Source organism: Erythrolamprus reginae, chromosome 1 (assembly GCF_031021105.1).
Source record: "Erythrolamprus reginae isolate rEryReg1 chromosome 1, rEryReg1.hap1, whole genome shotgun sequence".
NCBI lineage: Eukaryota > Metazoa > Chordata > Lepidosauria > Squamata > Dipsadidae > Erythrolamprus > Erythrolamprus reginae.
Genome location: NC_091950.1, coordinates 243,947,730 through 243,968,331, shown reverse-complemented (window position 1 = coordinate 243,968,331; position 20,602 = coordinate 243,947,730). Strand labels below are relative to the sequence as shown.

The following is a 20,602-nucleotide window of genomic DNA, read 5'->3' as shown; positions in this document are numbered from 1 at the left end:
GTACTTACAAGACATAATCACAGAAATATTTGAGAGGGTATAATATTTGGAAACAGTGTACCAGAACTAAGGAAACTTATCTTGTTCATTAAAAATATTTTAAATGCCAAGCATATCTACAAGATGTAACAAATGAAATTTTCCCAAAACCCCAACTACAACTGCCTGGATATAATTTGTTACATGGAAAATCAACTTTCAATGCTATTACAAGTCTGCACTAAAAACTACTTTGTACCTGGTGGAGATAGTCCTCTTATTTCAAAGGTAACCTGACAAGGTGCCATCTTCAATTATTTTCAAAGAGTATATTAATCTGTTGAGAAAGAGAAGAAACCATCAGGTTATTATTTGATTTATCTGCACACAATCTTTCAAAAAAGATAGCAATTTAAATTACAATACAAGCCAAAATAATAACAACAGAGGGTAAAAAAATTAGTAGTGGGCAAGTCAGAGAGGGTTTTTTTTTTAATTTAGTGCATATCTAAACAAAGCCAAATGTTAAATTTCTCTGCAAGGGGAGGGAAGCAGCTCTGCAATCTGCTGTATTGATAATAATTATTAGCAAACAAGAGATGAAGGTCTGTGAAACCAAACTGAAATATTCATACAGAATTTAGTGATTCTTCAAAAAAGCATATACTAAGATGTTTTTGCACATTTAAAAGCCAACTATTTTTTTTGCAAGGCTGTGGAGTAGTTAGTGCATCAATTAGTGAAGCTATCTCCACCTTTTTCCAATGAAGTGTTTTTCAGTTATATTTGCAGCATACTTATGATCATGTGATCAAAATTTAGATACTTGGCAACTGGTTCATACTTATGACCATTGCAGCGCCCCAAGGTAATGTAATCCCTTTTTGCAACTGTCTGACAAGCAAAGTCAATGAGGAAGCCAGATTCACTTAAAAAACCAAGTTACTAACTGATCAACTACAGTGATTCTATTAACAAATGTGGCAAAAAATGTTGTAAAATGTGGAAACCACTCACTTAACAAATTCTCAATTAACAACATAATTTTGAGTTCAATTGTGGTTGAGGACTACCTAATAGAAAAGGAGCAAATTTCCTCTTTCAAGCCAAGAAATATCATAGCATTTTAAAGAAAGAGTAAAAGGTGAATTTGATTATCTCCCACCAAATCTTTTTCAACTCCTAATGACTATAGATTTTCTCCATAATGACTGACTGTCAATGTAACTGAGTCCACCCAGTTACTATTGTCTTCCACACCTTTTCCAACACTACAGACATTTCTAGAGATATGTCTTTGCATAATATATCTGAAGTAAGATGAGCTTGTTCATTTGTGTAACACATGAGAACTCTGGATTCATTTGTTCTATGATTCTTTTTTTAGTTTACTTGAGTATACACAATACTCTCACGGGTCTTCTCTTAAGCCTCTAACTACTTAGCTGGGTAGTTGATAATATAGGTAGTCTTTGACCACAATTTGCTAAAATTTCTATTGCTAAGCAAGAAATCTGTTAAGTAAGTTTGTTTGTTTGTTTGTTTATTAGATTTCTTTGCCGCCCCTGTATTGTAAGCAATACAGTTTACAAATCCAATATTTAAAAACAAAACACATTAAGAAACCCTTATTAAAAACAATCACACAACTCAATAAACCATGCATAAAACGGGACAGCCGGGGGAATCAATTTCCCCATGCCTGGCGAGAGAGGTGGGTTTTAAGGAGTTTGCAAAAGGCAAGGAGGCTGGGGGCAGTCCTAATCTCTGGGGGGAGCTGATTCCAGAGGCCTGGGGCTGCCACAGAGAAGGCTCTTCTCCTGGGTCCCACCAAATGACATTGTTTTGTCGACAGAACCCGGAGAAGGCCGACTCAATGGGACCTAATCGGTTGCTGGGATTCGTGTGGCAGAAGGCGGTCTTGAAGGTATTCTGGTCCGTTTTGCCTCATTTTATGACTTATGCCATAATTGTTAAGTTAGAACAAGGTTGTTAACTGGATTTAGCTTACTCATTGACTTTGCTTGTTAGAAGGTGCAAAAAATGATCCACTGTGACCCAAGGACACTGCAATCATCATAAATATGGATCAGTTGCCAAGCATCTGAATTTTAATCACATGACCATGAAGAAAGATGCTGCAACAATCATGTGAAAAATAGTCATACGACCAGTACTATTGTAACTTTGAATGGTCACTAAATGAATGGTTGTAAGCTGAGGACTACCTATACCAGTGATGGCGAACCTTTTTTTCCTTGGGTGACAAAATAGTGTATGTGCGTGCTATCGCACAGATGCGCGTGCCCAAACCCATATTCAAGGCCCCTCATGTGCCCGCTCCCCCATTTTCTGTCTTCCAATGGGCCTGATAGGCCCATTTTTCACTCTCCCCAAGCTCCAGAGGCTTTCTTGGAGGTTAGGGAGGGCAAAAATGTGCTCCCCTGGCCCCTTAGAGGCACAAAATGTCTTCCCAGAGCCTCTGTGCAAGTCAAAAATCAGCTGGCAGGCGCCCACATATGCGCTGAGCGAGGGCAACAGCTTCCGTGCCAGCAGATATGGCTCTGCATGTCACCTGTGGCGTGTGTGCAATAGGTTCCCCATCAGGGACCTATACTGACTTGATGGCATATACTCATCAAGCCTCTTCTGACAGGTACAGATGCTTACTTCACATACTATATTATGTTCTAGTTTGTTTTAATGAAGATTTATTGAAGAAGTCATCGTGATCTGGTTCATTCCTAATGTTAAACCATATGTTATTTACAAACTATAATGGCTGAAATTACAACTGCACCACATGTTTCATATTAAGTTGGTTTATATTTCATGTAATTAATAGTTTCACAATGATTTACTGACAAAATCTAACACATCTAACACATCTAATTCAATCATTCATGCAGTATGTTAAATTAAAACAAAAACAACTACATTATGATTTAGGACACTGTGAATCTAATTTTTTTTTTGAATTAAATTGTTTAGTTCTTTAAGCTGAACAGTCAACATTCCTGGCTCGATCCATTAATTCACTGATATCAAGAGTCAAACAAAGCTCTTTCTCTTCTGTATGAATAGCTAACACAGTTTTGGATGGAGACTGTACAAACTTCTTTACACTCAGGATATACTGCATGTTCAAAGGACCAGTAAGTTATCCAGTATGTGGGATAAACTCTGGCAAACCATTTAAATCTCAATCTCAATAACTGCGTAATATACTTATTTTCCTTTCTGTTACTGTACAGCAGTCTTCAAATATTTCATTCTTTGGGGAAATAGATATACAGTGATCCCTCGATTATCGCGAGGGTTACGTTCCAAGACCGCTCGCGATAATCGATTTTCCACAGTATAGTGGTGCGGAAGTAAAAACACCATCTGCGCATGCGCACCTTTTTTCCATGGCCGCGCATGCGCAGGTGGTGGAGGCGGGGAGCGACGAGAGTGCGGAAGCTGACAGATTGCTTTGAATGCCAGCTGCCCCTGCACCCCCAGCACCCGCCCGCCCGCCGCTCGCCCGCCCGGCTGCTCGCTCGCCGCTCGCCCGTTCACCCGCCCAGCCGCTCACTCGCCCGTTCACCCGCCCAGCCGCTTGCTCGCCCGTTCACCCGCCCAGCCGCTCACTCGCCCGTTCACCCACCCAGCCGCTTGCTCGCCCGTTCACCCGGCCGCCGTTTGCCGCTCGCCCGCTCACCCGGCCGCCGTTTGCCGCTCGCCTGTTCACCTGCCCGCCCGGCCGCCGTTTGCCGCTCGCTTGTTCACCTGCCCGCCCGGCCGCCGTTTGCCGCTCGAGAGCAAGAGGGGGAGAGATAGAGAAAGAGAGAGAAGGAAAGAAAGAGATGAGAGAGGGAGGAAGAGAGTGTGAGAGAGGAAGAAGCAAGATAGAGAAAGAGAGAGAGAAAGAAAGATGAGAAAGGAAGGAAGACAGTGAGAGAGAGGAAGAAAGAGAGAGAGAGAAGAGTGGAAGGAAGAGAGAGAGAAATGGTAGAAAAAAGGGGAGAAAAAAAGAGAAATGAGAAAATGATTGAAGCAGAGAATAACAGGAAAGAAAGAGAAAGAGACAGAGAAGTGACTCTTGGTGATGACGTATGACGTCATCGGGTGGGAAAAACCGTGGTATAGCAAAAAAACCGTAGAGTATTTTCTAATTAATATTTTTTGAAAAACCATGATATAGCGTTTCGCGAAAATCGAGATCGCGAAAATCGAGGGATCACTGTACTGTATTACCAAATTTGCACTGGTTCTATCAGAGTGTGAAAGCCCCATATAAAAACTATATATTAACATTCAAGTATATTACTTACAGTCAAATCCTAACCCAATATAAAATATGTAATGCAATAGTAAGTAATTGAAGCACCTATTACTGCAAAACATTTCTTTTCCTGTGGACATCCACTTGTCCGTATCTGTTTCTTCTCATAGTTTGCTTTAATCTGCAATGCAGAATTCACTGACCTCAAACCTTCAGCTTTGAGCATTGCAGAAAGCCAGTGGAACATGTCATAATATGCTTTTCATCTTTGTGAACTACACAATAAGCAATGACTTTGCATGAAATGCAATAAAAGCGTGTGAATAACCTGTTAGAAAAATCACTTTTCTGATATGGATTAGAAATTGATAAATTGCTGCTCACCAAATTCACTACTGTGAATTTATAAAGCATCAATATTCATAGTGATACAATCACCTCACAGTCTTAGCCAAGGAAAATCCATTTGTGAGTTACAGTATTTAAATACTACTGACTTAAGTCAGTCACATTTACAACAAAGTCATATATTGATAACAATAAATAACCAGGTACTTATGATACATTGTCTTTAACAAGAAAAGAAATACAGTACACCATTGGGTGCCCCCATGAAATCTACAACAGCAATTAGGGGAAGTTCTTGACCTACGACCACTATTGAGCCAAAATTTCCATTGCTAAGCAAGACAGTTAAGTGATTTATGCCTCATTTTATGACTTTTCTTGCCCCAGTTGTTAAGTGAATCACTACAGTTGTTAAGTTAGTAACACGGTTATTAAGTGAATCTGGTTTCCCCACTGACTTTGCTTGTCAGAAGGTTACAAAAGGTAATGACCCTGGGACACTGCAACTGTTGTAAATACATGCCAGTTGCCAAGTGCCTGAATTTTGATCACCCCAACCCCAGGAATGCTGCAACCATAGTAAGGGTGAAAGAAGGTCATAAGTTACTTTATTCAGAGCCTCTGTTAACTTTGAATAGTCTCTAAGCAAATGGTTGTAAGTAGAGTACTACCTGTATGGCTGCTTGGCTTAAGACTAGGAAAGAGCCGTTGAAATAAATTTAAGCAGAAGTAGTTAAGTAAAGAAAGTAAGGTATGGTTTATCAGAATCAGGATGACAACAGAGGGCTTTAATGCTAAGACACAATTCATTGTCTATATACAGTAGTACCTCTACTTATGAACTTAATTCATTCCGTGACCAGGTTAAGTAGAAATGTTTGTAAGAAGAAGCAATTTTTCCCATAGGAATCAATGTAAAAGCAAATAATGTATGTGATTGGGGAAACCACAGGGAGGGTAGAGGCCCTGTTTCCTCCCAGGAGATTCCTAGAGAAGCCCCACAGAGGCTTCTCCCACCTTTTCCGGCCCTTTTTCCTCTCAGGAAATTCCTAAAGAGGCCCCATAGAGGCTTCTCCCCACCTTTTCCGGCCCTGTTTCCTCCCAGGAGATTCCTAGAGAGGCCCCACAGAGGTTTCTCTCTGTCTTTTCCAGTTACAGTTTCGGAAGCTCAGGTTTGTAAGTGGAAAATGGTTCTTGAGAAGAGGCAAAAAAATCTTGAACACCCGGTTCTTATTTAGAAAGGTTTGTAAGTAGAGACGTTCTTAGGTAGAGGTACCATTGTATTACTAAATCCCTTGGGTGTGTAACCTTTAAGTGGACAAAATGTTGAAGCAGAAGGTCAAATCTTTTCAACCAAAGTACCTCAAATGGGCTTACAGAATACTACTGGGATTCAGGGAATGAAATTTGGGGAAGTTGTGATCGCTTCATTCTTAAGGGGTTACTGCTTCTTCAGTGATGCTGCCACTGCACTGTTGCATGTGATCCTCATTATTGATTTTCTCTGACAGCTCCCCAGCCACCCACACAATCACTTTGTTCCTACTCCACCCAGGACCATTCACTTAATTGCCTCTGGGAAGGAGGAAGGAAGGAACACAAAAAAGGGAAAAGAAGGAAAAGGAAGAAAAAAGAGGAAGGAAGAGAAGTGGGAGTGAATGAGGGAGATTTTGGATGCTGACTGCCAGCTTCCCACAAGGACATTCAATGGGGAAGCAGACAGCAGGTCAGAAGTTGTTCCTGCACCAATTTTTTGCCCTCTGGTGGTCATTCTGTTTCTCTGCTTAAGTAAGGAAATCTGAATGAAATGAGATTTCAGAGGTCACATGATGTTTACTAGTATGATAAAGATGACTTTCAAACTTCCAAACTGTTATGGAAAAAAGTGAGCAGACTCAGCTACAATATCAAAGCAGCAGTAAGCAGAAAGAACAACTTCTCTCATTAGTGTTTCTAAAGCTGTTCAAATCACAAAGAATAGACAGAGATTATAGACAGGCTATATTGCTCCATCCCCCAAACACTTTTATTTCCTTTGCTCCTTCCCTTATTGGATTTCTTAATTATGGTTAAGCTAAAAAGCAAATAACTTTAATTGAAGAATAGTTCTCTTCTAATCTAGAGTAATATTAATATGTTTGACTGCTAGAAAGAATCTGGCAAGTGTGTCTAATTGTGAAAATGGCCAATTGGAGAAAAGTAGGATGCTTTAAATATCCCCAGCTGGTCTTGTACTATACAGGAATTTCAACAACAAAATAACAATATTCAAAAGAAGCCAAAGATATCATTTCCCAACCAAGATTATGCACACATTCTCTCAGTTTTTCCATTTTTCAAAATAATGGCAAGTGTAGGCATGGGATTGGCATCAGAGGTGGGCTTCACATATTGTCAAAATGGGTTTGCTGACACAATGGCTTCACTCACATGTGCCATCCGCACATCCGTTTGACATCAAACAAGCAATTCGCTTGTGCGCACCATCCACACATATGTGTGATGCAAAACACAGCTATGTAGGATGGGATTGTGCCCAGGAGGGTGGGCAGACCTACTCGCAGGTCACTGCTACCAGTTTACCCAAACCAGCTGAATCCCACCATCTGATTAGCATACAATTGCCAATGGCTATGCTATAGCAAATAAATATTTGAATAAGGTTGCCAGAGCCATAAAATGTTCATGAGCTATTTCTTTTGTTATCAGATAAATAGGCATTTTAAAAAACCCTGGCTTTTCCTCCTTGGAATACGTTCTTAAACAAAAAAAGAAAGGAGGGAGGTGTTAGGCCCAGAGGAATGCCATTAACCCACTGCAGTCATCCTGCCCTTTTCTATGAACAGCTGATGTCACAAAAGAGGACTGCAAAGAAACCACTAGCCTTGAGCTTTCCTCTACATCAGACAGCCTTTTCCTTTCCTTCCCAGAAGAAATATTTTTAAATATCTGCAGTTAAACTTCTCTTAGTTACTGGACTTTTATATTAGTCCACAGCTTCTTCAAAAAATAAGAATCCAGAAGCAAAGATACAATATCCTCATTTTTTAACAAATCCTCATCCTTTAATTAATCTCCAGTTTTAGGAGCACTGTGTTTTCACAAAGCCAAGAACTATCCAGCTCAGTATTTTAAACAATTTAGCCTCTGATTTCAAAATTGATACTTTAGGATCTTGGTGGGAAAGCCTTTGGACTTAGTTATTAACAGGCTTATTGGGAAGTGTCCTACTGTTTTTAGTCATTATTTGTGTTATATGCTGTTAAGACCTGGCTTTTCTGGCAGGCCTGTAATTAGGAATGATTGTGCATGGTTTTAGGACATTTTATATTTTATTGCGTTGTTGATTATTATTGCTGTATTGTTATTGTCTCAGTATTTATGACCCAATCCTTTTTGGAGTAGGCAGCATATAAATACAAATAAAATAAATAAATAATTTTGTTTGGAGGGTGCTGCTTTATTCAGTGTCTTCCTTTCTTTTTCAACATATGTATCACAACTTTTCACCCCAAACCCCCTCTCAAGTTGCCTCAAGATCAGATTTATGCCCTGTATTAGCAATTGCAGGGACATTCTTCTCCTGATTATTAACCCCTCTAATGACAATGTATATAAAATAAAAAAGAGTGAGATGTAGAGATGGAGGCTATGTGAAGGTTGTGTGAAGCAAACTGCCTACCCCTAATGTGCCTCTCATGCCTACATGATCTCACCCAATTCCCATAGCCATAATGATTTAGGACACTATCCCTGGCTGGCTGCTCCATATTCTCATCTAGGTTGTATCAACAGGATGTTCTTAAGGAATGGCAGGGAAAATTCACCAATGAAAATACTGTTGCTCTTTTCTACCTTTTGCTGCTTGGAAAACAGTATAAAAAGCAATACACACTACGAAGGCAGTTAGACATCTTAGCATCCTGCAATGACCTGTCACTACCTCCATCACTGCAATCTATTAATCTACCCACAAGCTGCTTATTTAAATGCCTTATATGCCAGCCTCAAATTCTACTTGTGCTACTTCCTCCTAAACATATTGTTTATCATTTATCACCCTGTTTATTTTTTAATCTGTATGGATGGTTATTCTTTTCTTTTTCTTTTTTAAATTTCCAAAACACTAAGTCTCATTAACAGCCTTTAAGGATAACATCTCAACAGCTAGCGCTGTTGCCCCGGTTCATACAAAGACACTGTCTTACCCTTCATTGTAGATAGCTCTTTAGCCAAGCTGTGTAGTTTACTTTAGTTAAGTCATATTAAATTGGCAGTTTTTAGGTTTCCTGAAATCGACTTTATGTACATGTTTTTGTAGATTTTCACAGGTACAGGTATGATGGTCTTGGCATATTCGGGTTTCTTCCCGTGTAGGATTCAGATATTTCTGGTGACCTTTCGAACTCTCGTCATCTTCAGGCTGGTGCTTCAGTCCTTGTTCTAGGGCAAATACTAGACTAGTAGACAAGGACAGAAGCACCAGCCTGAAGATGACGAGTGGGACCTCATCGAAATGTTGCCAGAAATCTCTGAATCCTATAAGGGAAGAAACCCGAATATGCCAAGACCGTCATATATAAATTTATATACAGTATATATAAACTTACCAGCCAGGCTTTAAGACAAGATGGCCAGGGTTTGATGTGACGATTCTTAAGTGTTATGTATATAACATAACACTTAAGAGTCGTCACATCAAACCCTGGCCATCTTGTCTTAAAGCCTGGCTGGTAAATTTGGGCTTTATTCAGTAAAAGCGTCGCCTTACCAACCAGCGCCCAGTAACCCCGCCAATTCTTGCCACACACTTTTAAGTAACCGAGTGAAAACAACGAGGGAGATAAACCGACCCGGTGCACAGAACGAGCGGCGCTGAAGCAGCTACGGCCCGGGGCGGGGGAGAGAAATCCGCATTGTTGAGGGGGAAAGACCTCCATTATGTACCATTAACAGTGAACTTGGTGGAATGGGGGTGGGTGGGTGGAATGGAAACCGGTGTCGGGAAAGGAAGAGGCGGCAGAGTCGCGGCATCCCCTTTACGGTACACCAGGAGCTTCTTCTCCTTCCTATCCCCGGCCCTTGACGTGAGCTCCTGCTTGTCTCTCTCTCTTTCCCCCCGCCTCCCTCCGCCGCCTGAAGAACCGGGACTAACCTGTGCCGGCAGGGGAGGGAGAGAACTTCGGGTGGAAGCCGGTCGGGATGCGTGAGAAGCAGGAGTTGGCTCTCGCTTCCTCCCTCGGGCAACCACCTTCTTTCCTGGCAGGGGGGAGGAGGAGGAGGAGGGCGGCTTTAAACGTCAAGGGCAATCGCGAGGAGGAAAGGGAAAAAAAGGAAGGGGCGCGGCGCAGTTGTTCAGTTGACGCCTCAGCTTCTTCCCCGGCCTAAACCGGTTACAGCCGCCCGGCTGAAACCGCCGTCGCCGGGCGGCAAGAAAGGAAAACAAGCGGCGCCAAGAGCACGTGAGGCGGCCGGCCAATGGGAGAGCGCGCGAGGAGGGTATTTAGGTCTGTGTGTGTTTCTGTCTGTGTGTAGAAAGGCGGTGGGAGGGGCGGAGCGAGATAGGGGAGGGGAACGACGGGAAGGCGACACCCTTCTTAGAAGAAACGCGCGCGCGGGCGGTCTCGGGAAAATGTGGGGATGGGGGCGGGGCCTATCAAGGCCGCGTGGCCGAATAAGCCGAGAAGAGAAGGCGAGACCGGCAGGCTCCAGCTGCGCGAGCGGCAGTCATGTTCTTATTGTGGCACCTACTATTGCTAGTTAACATTTATTAGAATAGAATAGGATTAGAACAGAATAGAATTCTTTCACACAAGGAATTTGTCTTTGCTGCATAAGCTCTCAGGATACATAAAAGAAAATATGCATTTGTCAAGAATCATGAGGTACAATACTTAATGATTGTCAGAGGGGCCAAATAAGCAAATTATTAGACCACTTATAGTAACACTAGTATGCAAAACGACCTATAATAGTGATGGCGAACCTTTTTTCCCTTTGGTGCCCACACCCAAATTTCAATGCCTGGGGAGGGGGGGGGGAAGAAAACAGCTTCTCGCCCCTCCCCCAGGCGGGAAATGGCATACTTTCCAACTTCTGGTGGGCCCAATAGGCTCATGTTTTGCCCTCCCCAGGCTCCAAAGACTTCCCTGGAGCCAGGGGAATGTAAAAGCCCCCCCCAAACCCCTGGAAGGTCTCTGGAAGCCAAAACTGCCCTCCCAGAGCCTCTGTGTGAGCCAAAAATCAGGTGGCTAGCACACATGTGCATGTTGGAACTGGTTAGGTTAGGTTAGGTTTATTGGATTTATATGCCGCCCCTCTCCGCAAACTCGGGGCGGCTCACTGAACTAGGGCAACAGCTTGTGTCCCAGCAGATATGGCTCCACATGCCACCTGTGGCACCCGTGCCATAGGTTCACCCTCACTGACCTATAATATACTCTGCAGCTTATTTTCCAAGGAACTGTAGGAAGCAATCGCCACCCTCTCCCCCAGGGCAGGTAATTTTCAAATATGCTCCTAGTTGATTTGTGATGGGTAGTAGATGTACTTTTGAATAGCTTTTAAGTCATTGTGAGTGTTTTATTTCCATGATGGGTCGGTATTTGAGAGGTGAAATTCAGAATGTTCTGGAGGACCAATAGTGGAAATTGCGTCCCCGCAAGCAATTTTGCTACCTGCCTAGGTGCAGTAGCATAATTGCGCTGGACTCAGCTAGCACTCAGAACCACAGGGGTGAGGACACATCACCATTCCACCTTAGTAGCCCACCTCTGCATACTTCCCACATTACCCTCCCTGCTCCATTCCTGTGTTCCAGAGGGACAGGACACTTCACTCTTTGTTTACTAGAAACCAGCAGACAAAACCTGCTGTAGGATAGTTAAACCAACAAGAGGGTAGCTTGGGTCTTAGTTAAGGTATGATTCAGAGCACGTGAATCAAAGAATGAATATGCTAATACTGCACCCTATATAATGATTGTCAATGAATATTGAAGCCATATTACAATATGTGAAGATAACTAAATATCCTTAGTAACTGCCAGTCTGGACTCTTATGTCACGTGTACATTATATATTAGTGGTTATTAACCACAGTATCTTGTACTGGTTTCTTGGGTTGAGAGAGTGGTTCACCATGGTTTGCATCTCTTGGTGGAGGAGCAGGCAGCAGCAGTGGCTGGGGGATGTGGGTGTGGGCTTTCCTATTTAAGGCACCTGTTCATAACCCAGAAGTCTTGTTCATAGTCTCTTATTCCTTGGGCACTGCTTGGCTAGAATTACTGCAATGTACTCTACATCAGACTGTCCTTAAAGACTATAAATTGCAATTGGTCTGGAAGAGTTTTGAAAATCAAATAACCTTTACCCATGAGCCAAGAAGTTATCAGGCATTTTTTTCTGCATTTAATATATTGTAATTATATATTGTTTACATATTCCACTGCCATGGTTTATTTGAACATTATTTTCTGAATTACAGTTAGATGAGATTACATGACATATCAATTGATAAATCATGGTTTACAAGCCACAGTGTTGAAGTCAAAGTTAAATCAAGCAATATATGACCCCTGCCTGTATATTACACAGCTCACATCTAAACCATACTTCCATGTACTGTACACTAGTCTTCAGAGTCAGATATGAACTATTTATACTGCTGAAATAAAACTCCTGTTTTTTATCCTTAATAGGACGGTAGATGTATACATTCCTTAAATGTACAAGATTTTGATCTTTATTCTCAGTATGCCTTCTCAACAAACTTTTGTCTAATCGGTCCAATTTGCAACTTTGATGATTTCAGAAGTGAATTTAATTAAATCTTAAATGAGAGACAGGATATCATTATCAATACTGTGGAAAATTAATTAAAACTGCATGACTGTAAAGGAGATATTTAATCCGAAATAATGGGGGTTGATATGGTCCAATTACCATTCCTAGTAAAGTGACAAGAAAAAGCAGCTGAGATTTATCTGATTTGTAAAAATCTCCTTTCTGTGTTCCAGATTCTTGAAGCAGCAGCTCTAAATTAAGAGAAATGGGTATTCACATGGAGGTAGAATATCTCACTAGGGAAGATATTCAGAATAAAAAAGATGGCATATAAATCAAATAAATAGGTAGGTAGGTAGGTAGGTAGGTAGGTAGAGAGATAGAGAGATAGAGAGATAGAGAGATAGAGATAGATAGAGAGATGGATAGATAGAGGGATGGATAGATAGATAGATGGATGGATGGATGGATGGATGGATAGATAGATAGATAGATAGATAGATAGATAGATAGATAGAGGGATGGATAGATAGATAGATAGATAGATAGATAGATAGATAGATAGATAGAGGGATGGATAGATAGATAGATAGATAGATAGATAGATAGAGGGATGGATAGATAGATTAGATAGATAGATAGATAGGTAGATGGATAGAGGGATAGAGGGATGGATAGATAGAGGGATGGATAGATAGATGGAGGGATAGATAGATAGATAGATAGATAGATAGATAGATAGATAGATAGATAGATAGATAGATAGATACAAGCGTGAGTAACTTGGCTCTGAGAGGGGAGGATGGACAGTCGATCCAGGCTTTAGGAGGCAGTACTCACAGCCACTTGGCCTTGTCTGGGTTAAGTCTGAGCCTGTTGACACCCATCCAAAATCTCACAGCTTCCAGACACCGGCACATTACATTCACTGCTTCACTGAACTGATGTGGGGTGGAGATATACAACTGGGTATCATCAGCATACTGCTGATATCTTATCCCAGAATGTCAGATGACCTCACCCAGTGGTTTCATGTGGATATTAAATAGGAGGGGAGAGAGGACTGAGCCCTGAAGCACTCCACAAACAAGGGTTCTGGGAGTCGACCTGTCCTCCTGCCAACACTGACTGTGAACGACCAGAGAGATAGGAGGAAAACCACTGCAGCACGGTGCCTCCGGATCCTAGCTCTCTTAGTTGTCCCAGAAGGATACCATGGTGAATGATATCAAAAGCCACTGAGAGGAATGGCCCCCATCTCAGGCTCACACCTTTGACTGTTTTACACCTGTTTGCTCACACCTTTGATTGTTGCAGCATCTACATGGCACTGTGATACAAATTGGGCTTCTTGGCAACCAGCATGCATTGCTGATGGTTATGACATTTTAGGGTCACATGATTGTCGTTTGTCACCTTTCCGGCTTCCAAAAAGCAAAGTCAATGTAGAAAGCTGGATTTGCTTAATGATTGCGTGATTCACTTAATAATTATGGCAAAGAAAAATTGTAACATCAAGAATGTTGCTTAGCAATATCTGGTCCCAACTCTGACCATAAATTGAGAACTGTCTGTACTAGGAAAGAGAAAACAACAACCAGCAGTAAGGTGGATGGCGTCAATTACAGAAATAATGGCCTTACTGTTGGAAGATCTAAAGGGGCAGATTGAGGACAAATCATCTTAGAGAAGGTCTATTTATATTGTCACTAAGAGTCAACAGTGACTTGGTGGAACATACTGTATTTTTCAAGAGTATAAGACACACCAGAGTATAAGATGCACCTTAGTTTTGGGGGAGGAAAATAAGGAAAAAATAATCTGCGCACCAGGTTCATCTGGCTAGTCTTCACTCTGGTCAGCTTCATCACATTAGTTTGCTGGTTTTGAGCACAAGTGCTTGCTTTTTATTACCTGGTTGGGGGGGGGGAACAGTTTCTAAAACCCTTCACTTCTCTCTCTCTTGGGAGAGAAACAATGAGCAAAGGGTCAATTGCTTTGCTAGCAAAGCACAGAAGATCACTTCACTTGTTAGCACCTACTTAGGGCTGAAAAAAGGCTCAGCTGATTGTTGGAGGGAGCAGCAAGGAAAGAAGCAGGCAAAGGGAAGATTGCTTAGCTTGCAAAGCAGGGAAGATCCTGTTAGCACCTCATTAGGCCAAAAAAAAAAGCTCATTTGTAAAGGCTACTTTCAGAGTATAAGACGCACCCAAATTTTCAGCCCCTTTTCGGGGGGAGTGGGGGGAAGAGTGCATCTTATACTCCAAAAAATATGGTAATCTTAAAATAAGAGTAGCTATGGTTTGCACGAGTGCTTTATAGCTTCAGCATTAATCTACAGACTTGTAGTTTCTGATACTAAGACAAGTGCCGCCCCAAGTCTACGGATTTAATAATAATAATAATTTAATAATAATTTAATAATAATAATTTAATTTAATTTAATTATAATAATTTATAATAATTTAATAATAATAATAATTATTATTATTATTATTAATAATAATAATTTGATAAATAAATTTAATTTTTTTTTAAAAAAGCTGCAGTCAAATCCAGGGCAAAGAAAAGAAGACGAATACATGATGCATTCCCAAGATCAGATGTGTTGTCAGCTGGCAGTTCTTGAAATATTGTTGGCAGAGGAACTTCTCTGCTCTGACGCAAGTGTTACGCTTTGGGCAGATTTTGGCTTGGCTTGCATAAACTGCCAATGACCTTGCTCCAACTTGCATTTGGCAAGCGTCTTTACTGAACTATAGCTGGCAATTTCAAAAAGTATGTTTGCTTCTACAAGGCGTACTTCTTGTTTGTTTAAGCTGGCACTGCCTATCTTTTTCATGTTCGTCAGGGTGAGGGAGAGATTGATCAAGTCAGAATATATTTTGCATAGTTCTGGGTAGAGAAAGGTAACCGCATTTATTTATTTATTTATTTATTGATTGATTGATTGATTGATTGGATTTATATGCCGCCCCTCTCTGAAAACTCGGGGCGGCTAACAGCAATCATAAACAGTATACAAATAATAATCCAATACTAAAAGCTAATTAAAAGCCCCTTAATATACAAAACCAAACATACATACAAACATACCATGCATACAATTGTAAAGGCCTAGGCCCTAGGGGGAGAAGAAATCTTAATTCCCCCATGCCTGGCGGCAGAGGTGGGTTTTAAGTAGCTTACGAAAGGCAAGGAGGGTGGGGGCAATTCTAATCTCTGGGGGGAGTTGGTTCCAGAGGGCCGGGGCCACCACAGAGAAGGCTCTTCCCCTGGGTCCCGCATACACATCTTAAGCTAGTTTTAAGAAAAATATGTAAACTAATTTGGTAGTTTTGGGGAAAAAAATCTCAACCCTTCCAGGTCAGCGAACACTCGTGCCACTGTAAATCCACATTACCAGTGGCTTATCAGGCCATCCAAAAGCTCTTGCCAAGACTACATTTAAGATGGAATAGTATGGGATATTCTGCTGTGATGGGGGAGAACTGGGTAGAAAAAAGGTATTGCTTAGAAAGGGGATAAATTATCTCTTGGGACAGAAGAGTACATTCCTCTCTGGGATTCAGTAGGGAAATAGCCCATTTTTAGGAGAGCATATCTCATGTGATAAACAGAAAACACAATTATTATTGTTGTTATTATTGTTGTTGTTATTATTATTATTATTATTATTATTATTATTATTATTATTATTTATTAGATTTGTATGCCACCCCTCTCCGTAGACTCGGGGCGGCTTACAGCTATGATAAAAACAATATATAATGGCAAATCTAATAGATAGAATCTAAAATAACAATAAATTTAAAAAGTCTAAAAAACAAGAAACCCCAATATATGAAAACATACATACAATCATATCATACACAAAAAACTACATAGGCAGGGGGAGATGTTTCAGTTCCCCCATGATTGACGACAGAGGTGGGTTTTAAGGAGTTTACAAAAGGCAAGAAGGGTGGGGGCAGTTCTAATCTCTGGAGGAAGCTGATTCCAGAGGGTCGGAGCCGCCACAGAGAAGGCTCTTCCCCTGGGTCCCGGCAAACAACATTGTTTAGTTGACTGGACCCAGAGGAGACCAACTCTGTGGTTGCTTGGATTTGTGCGGCAGAAGGCGGTCTTGTAGATACCCTGGTCCTGTGCCATGAAGGGCTTTATAGGTGATGACCCACACTTTGAATTGTGACCGGAAACTGATCGGCAACCAATGCAGACTGCGGAGTGTTGGAGTAACATGGGCATATTTGGGAAAGCCCATGATTGCTCTCGCAGCTGCATTCTGCACGATCTGAAGTTTCCGAACACTCTTCAAAGGTAGCCCCATGTAGAGAGCGTTACAGTAGTCGAGCCTCGAGGTGATGAGGGCATGAGTGATGAGGGCATGTCATATTACAACTCTGTAATTAATAATTAATTAAATAATTCCTTTCTGATTAGTGTTAAATGTTTTTTGGTGGAATAAGAAAGGCAATAAACAGTATGCAGATGTTTAATAAACATCATAGTTAACTCTGTGTCCCCCAAATCTATTAAAAAAGAGAGTAAAGTTAATTTTTATTGTTCATTCTTTGATTGAAAAAAAATGCTCCCTTGGAAAAAGAAATTGGGCAATTTGGCATGTGTAAAATATTTTCTTCTGCTAATATGTGTCAGTGTAAATTTAGGACGTTCTGAATTTATCAAGTTAGAAGAATTGGACACAAATAATGCCACTACTGTTAAGGTTTTTTGTTAGCCATAAATAATGACATTAAGAAATGGGGTTACACAAACCTTCCTTGGAATAAAGATGAGGAAAATTTAAGCTTTGGGTCCTTTATACAAGACAATGACATTTCTTCCTATTGTCATGCTGGGTTGTTTTAATCGGTCAAAATTCCAGTTGACTTAAATGCTAGTACATTTTTACGATGTGTATGTTGGCATCATTCAGATACGTTGCGCTAAAATTCTCAGAATTACCAGGCAGTAATTCACTGAGCAGGTGCCAAGTTGAAGTGATTTTTGAAGTTAATTTTATGTTCCCTCTAGGAAGAGTTTGCATAATTATGTCTCAAGCCAGTAGCACAGATTACCCAATTAGAAAGTATATGCTATTTGAAAGATAGAAGATGGAAGCATACATTCAGTTTTGGATTAATGTTGAAAAACCTTTAGTTGTAGTAGGCAAGGTTCAACTATGTGGCCATAGTTGCTAAATCCTAACTCTGCAGTAGACTAGGGCAGTGTTCCCTCTAATTTTTGGGGTGGATGGGCGGAAAAGTATAGTGTCTGAGCGGCAGTCCCTTTGGGACTGGGCGGCACAGAAATAATAAACAAACAAACAAACAAACAAATAAAAAACCCACCCTGTTTTGCCTCAGAGAATTTCAAAATAAAATACTGTACTGTGTGTCTATAACAGTTAGCTCATAATAGGGCAACTCTATCAGTATCAAAATGCCACTTAAATAGTTGAGCTAGTTTCAAACTAAATTTTGATTTTCTTTCTCTCTTCCTTACTCCCATTTTTTTATTTCTCTTTTCCTTCCTCTCTTTTTTCTATCTCTTTCTCTCTCTTCCTCTCTTCCTCTCTCTCTCCTTCCCTCTCACTCTTTCCCTCTCGGCTTCTGGGAAGGTTTGGAAAACTCTGAGTTGATGATGATTTTTAAGTGAGCGATTGCTCACTGCTCAGCTTAGAGGGAACTATGGACTAGGGGCAATGGTGAAGGTTAAAGAAAATTATACCTCCACAAACGTGCATGACTCCAATTGTCAAGATGTTTTAAAATGTGGCTTTGCTCCCATGCCTGGAAGTAGGATGGTTGCATTAGCTCTACCTGATGTGTGTGTGTGTGTATAGATAATCCTTGACTTAAAACCATTTGTTTAGCAACTGTTTGAAGCTCCAATGACTTTGAAAAAGTGACTTATGACTAGTTCTGGCACTTATACGCTTTACGGTAGCCCTGTAGAATAGAATGGAATAGAATAGAATAGAATAGAATAATTTATTGGCCAAGTGTGTTTGGACACACAAGGAATTTGTCTTTGGTGCATATGCTCTCAATGTACCTAAAAGAAAAGATACATTTGTCAAGAATCATGAGGTATAACATTTAATAATTGTCATAGGGTACAATAAGCAATCAGGAAATGTAGGGTTTTGAAATCCAGCTTGCTTTTTTTAAAAGGCAAAAAGGAAAGAAAAAGAAAAGTAAGCCTAGCTTTTATAGCGGAAGAGAAGAAAATAACAGAAGTTAATATCTCAGTTATTTTTCCATTTGGCAATTCTTGCTTTTACTCTATGTATTTACTGCATAGTTTTTTTCTATTGGTCAGCTGTGAAAATAAATTCCTATTCCAACCAATACAGAATGAAGAGACAAAGTATTCAAAACTGTATGAAGGCTCAAGAACTTATCAGCTTTCCAGTACAGTAGAACATCTGGTCACGACCATAATTCATTCCATAACTTTGGTCACAAACCAATTTGGTTGTGACCCAAACCTAATTTTGGAAATTTGTCACTCCCCCCCCCCCAAAAAAAAATGATGCAGAAGGGGAAATTGGCTGTGAAAAAATAAATTGTGATTTTTTTTATTTGGTCTTGGTCAGACACATTTTTTTTATTTGTTTGTAACTTGTGACCAGAGGTTCTATTGAATGTTATAATTTAAAAACTTGGCAAGTTTTAGCTTTGTTTACTTCAGTTTACAGTCCCCCGAGTTCTATGGTTATTGTAAGATATTAGTAATATCAAAATAGCAAAACAGTCAAATTTTATTTATTTTTATTTATTTATTCATTTGTCCAATACACAAATAAATAGGAAGAAAAATAGACATGTAGTAATATATATATAAGGGTAAAGTGAACTTAGAGGAGAGGATATATGAAAGAAAGAAAATATATATGATAGGTGAAAGAAAGGAAAGACAATTGGACAGGGGACGAAAGGCACACCAGTGCACTTATGTACCCCCCTTACTGGCCTCTTAGGAACCTGGAGAGGTCAATCATGGAGAGTCTAAGGAAGAAATGTTGGGGGTTAGGGGTTGACACAATTGAGTCTGGTAATGAGTTCCATGCTTCGATAACTCGATTGTTGAAATCATATTTTTTACAGTCAAGTTTGGAGCGGTTCGTATTAAGTTTGAATCTGTTGCGTGCTCTTGTGTTGTTGCGGTTGAAGCTGAAGTAGTCATTGACCGGTAGGACGTTGCATCATATGATCTTGTGGGCAATACTCAAATCGTGTTTTAGGCGCCGTAGTTCTAGGCTTTCTAGACCCAGGATTGTTAGTCTATTTTCGTAGGATATTCTGTTTCGAGTGGAGGAGTGAAGGGCTCTTCTGGTGAAATATCTTTGGACATTTGATGTCTGAGATGTGGTATGGGTTCTAGACAGATGAGCAGTAGTCTAGGCTGGGTCTGGCAAAAGTTTTGTAGGCTCTTGTGAGTAGTGTGAATTGGAAGCATCAGACTTTCCCTCTGTATTGTGGGTCTTTGCGTATCCTTCATAAAATAGTTTACAACAGCTCCTAAAGAGCCTCAATCAGCAGATGGGTGAAGAGATTTGAAGTCAGATGAGAAGAGAAGCTACTGTTTGCACTGGCCTTTAGTCAACATTAAATCAAAATCATTGTTATCATCATTAATTAATATATACAACCTATAGATTGTATATAGGCTTTACATTTTGATGCCTTTAAAAAAAGCAAGCTAGATTAAAAATCCCTAGAGTTCCTCTGTTTATCTCTATCTACCCACAGAGAACAGTATCTACATGTTATTTATAGAATTCTACATCAGGCACACTTGTGGTCTACAGGTGAAATCTTAATAAAGGATTAAAAAACAAACAAATAATAATGCTAGAGGTACTCGATACAATTAATGCGAAGAGTACACCTTGGTATTTCTTTGCTGTGTTGCACAGATTAAACCCTTCTATTACAGACTATTTGTTTAGAAGAGGAAGTATTGTGCTGTTCCAAATTTCCCTAAAGAAGAGCTATGAGAAAAACTAACAATCCAGTCGTTGCATAATACAAACTGGTTGTTTTTCTTATTACCAAGAGTCAGTTGTATAACTAATCCTGGGAGTGGCAGCTGCCCTCAAGAACTTATTATGTGACACTTTATGTGTAGCAATGTCAAATAACAAATTCCAGCGTTGCTGATTACCTCCTTTTTTTCATGGTACCCCATAACAGTTGTGTAAAATTTATCTTCT

General features: G+C 40.3%; 1 protein-coding gene across 2 annotated transcripts in view; it reads right to left on the bottom strand.

The window, feature by feature from the left end:
* GPCPD1 (glycerophosphocholine phosphodiesterase 1) overlaps positions 1-10,129 on the bottom strand; it is a 64,906-nt gene extending 54,777 nt beyond the window's left edge. The window contains exons 1-2 of one of the 2 annotated variants that reach the window (XM_070732689.1): positions 9,750-10,129; positions 239-316 (exon numbers count right to left, since the gene is read on the bottom strand). In XM_070732689.1, coding sequence (XP_070588790.1) covers positions 239-287 — 49 coding nt within the window. In that variant the 5' untranslated portion in view covers positions 288-316; positions 9,750-10,129. The remainder of the gene's footprint in view (positions 1-238; positions 317-9,749) is intronic. The other variant, XM_070732690.1, reaches the window with a different exon arrangement.
* Positions 10,130-20,602: the final 10,473 nt, after the last annotated feature.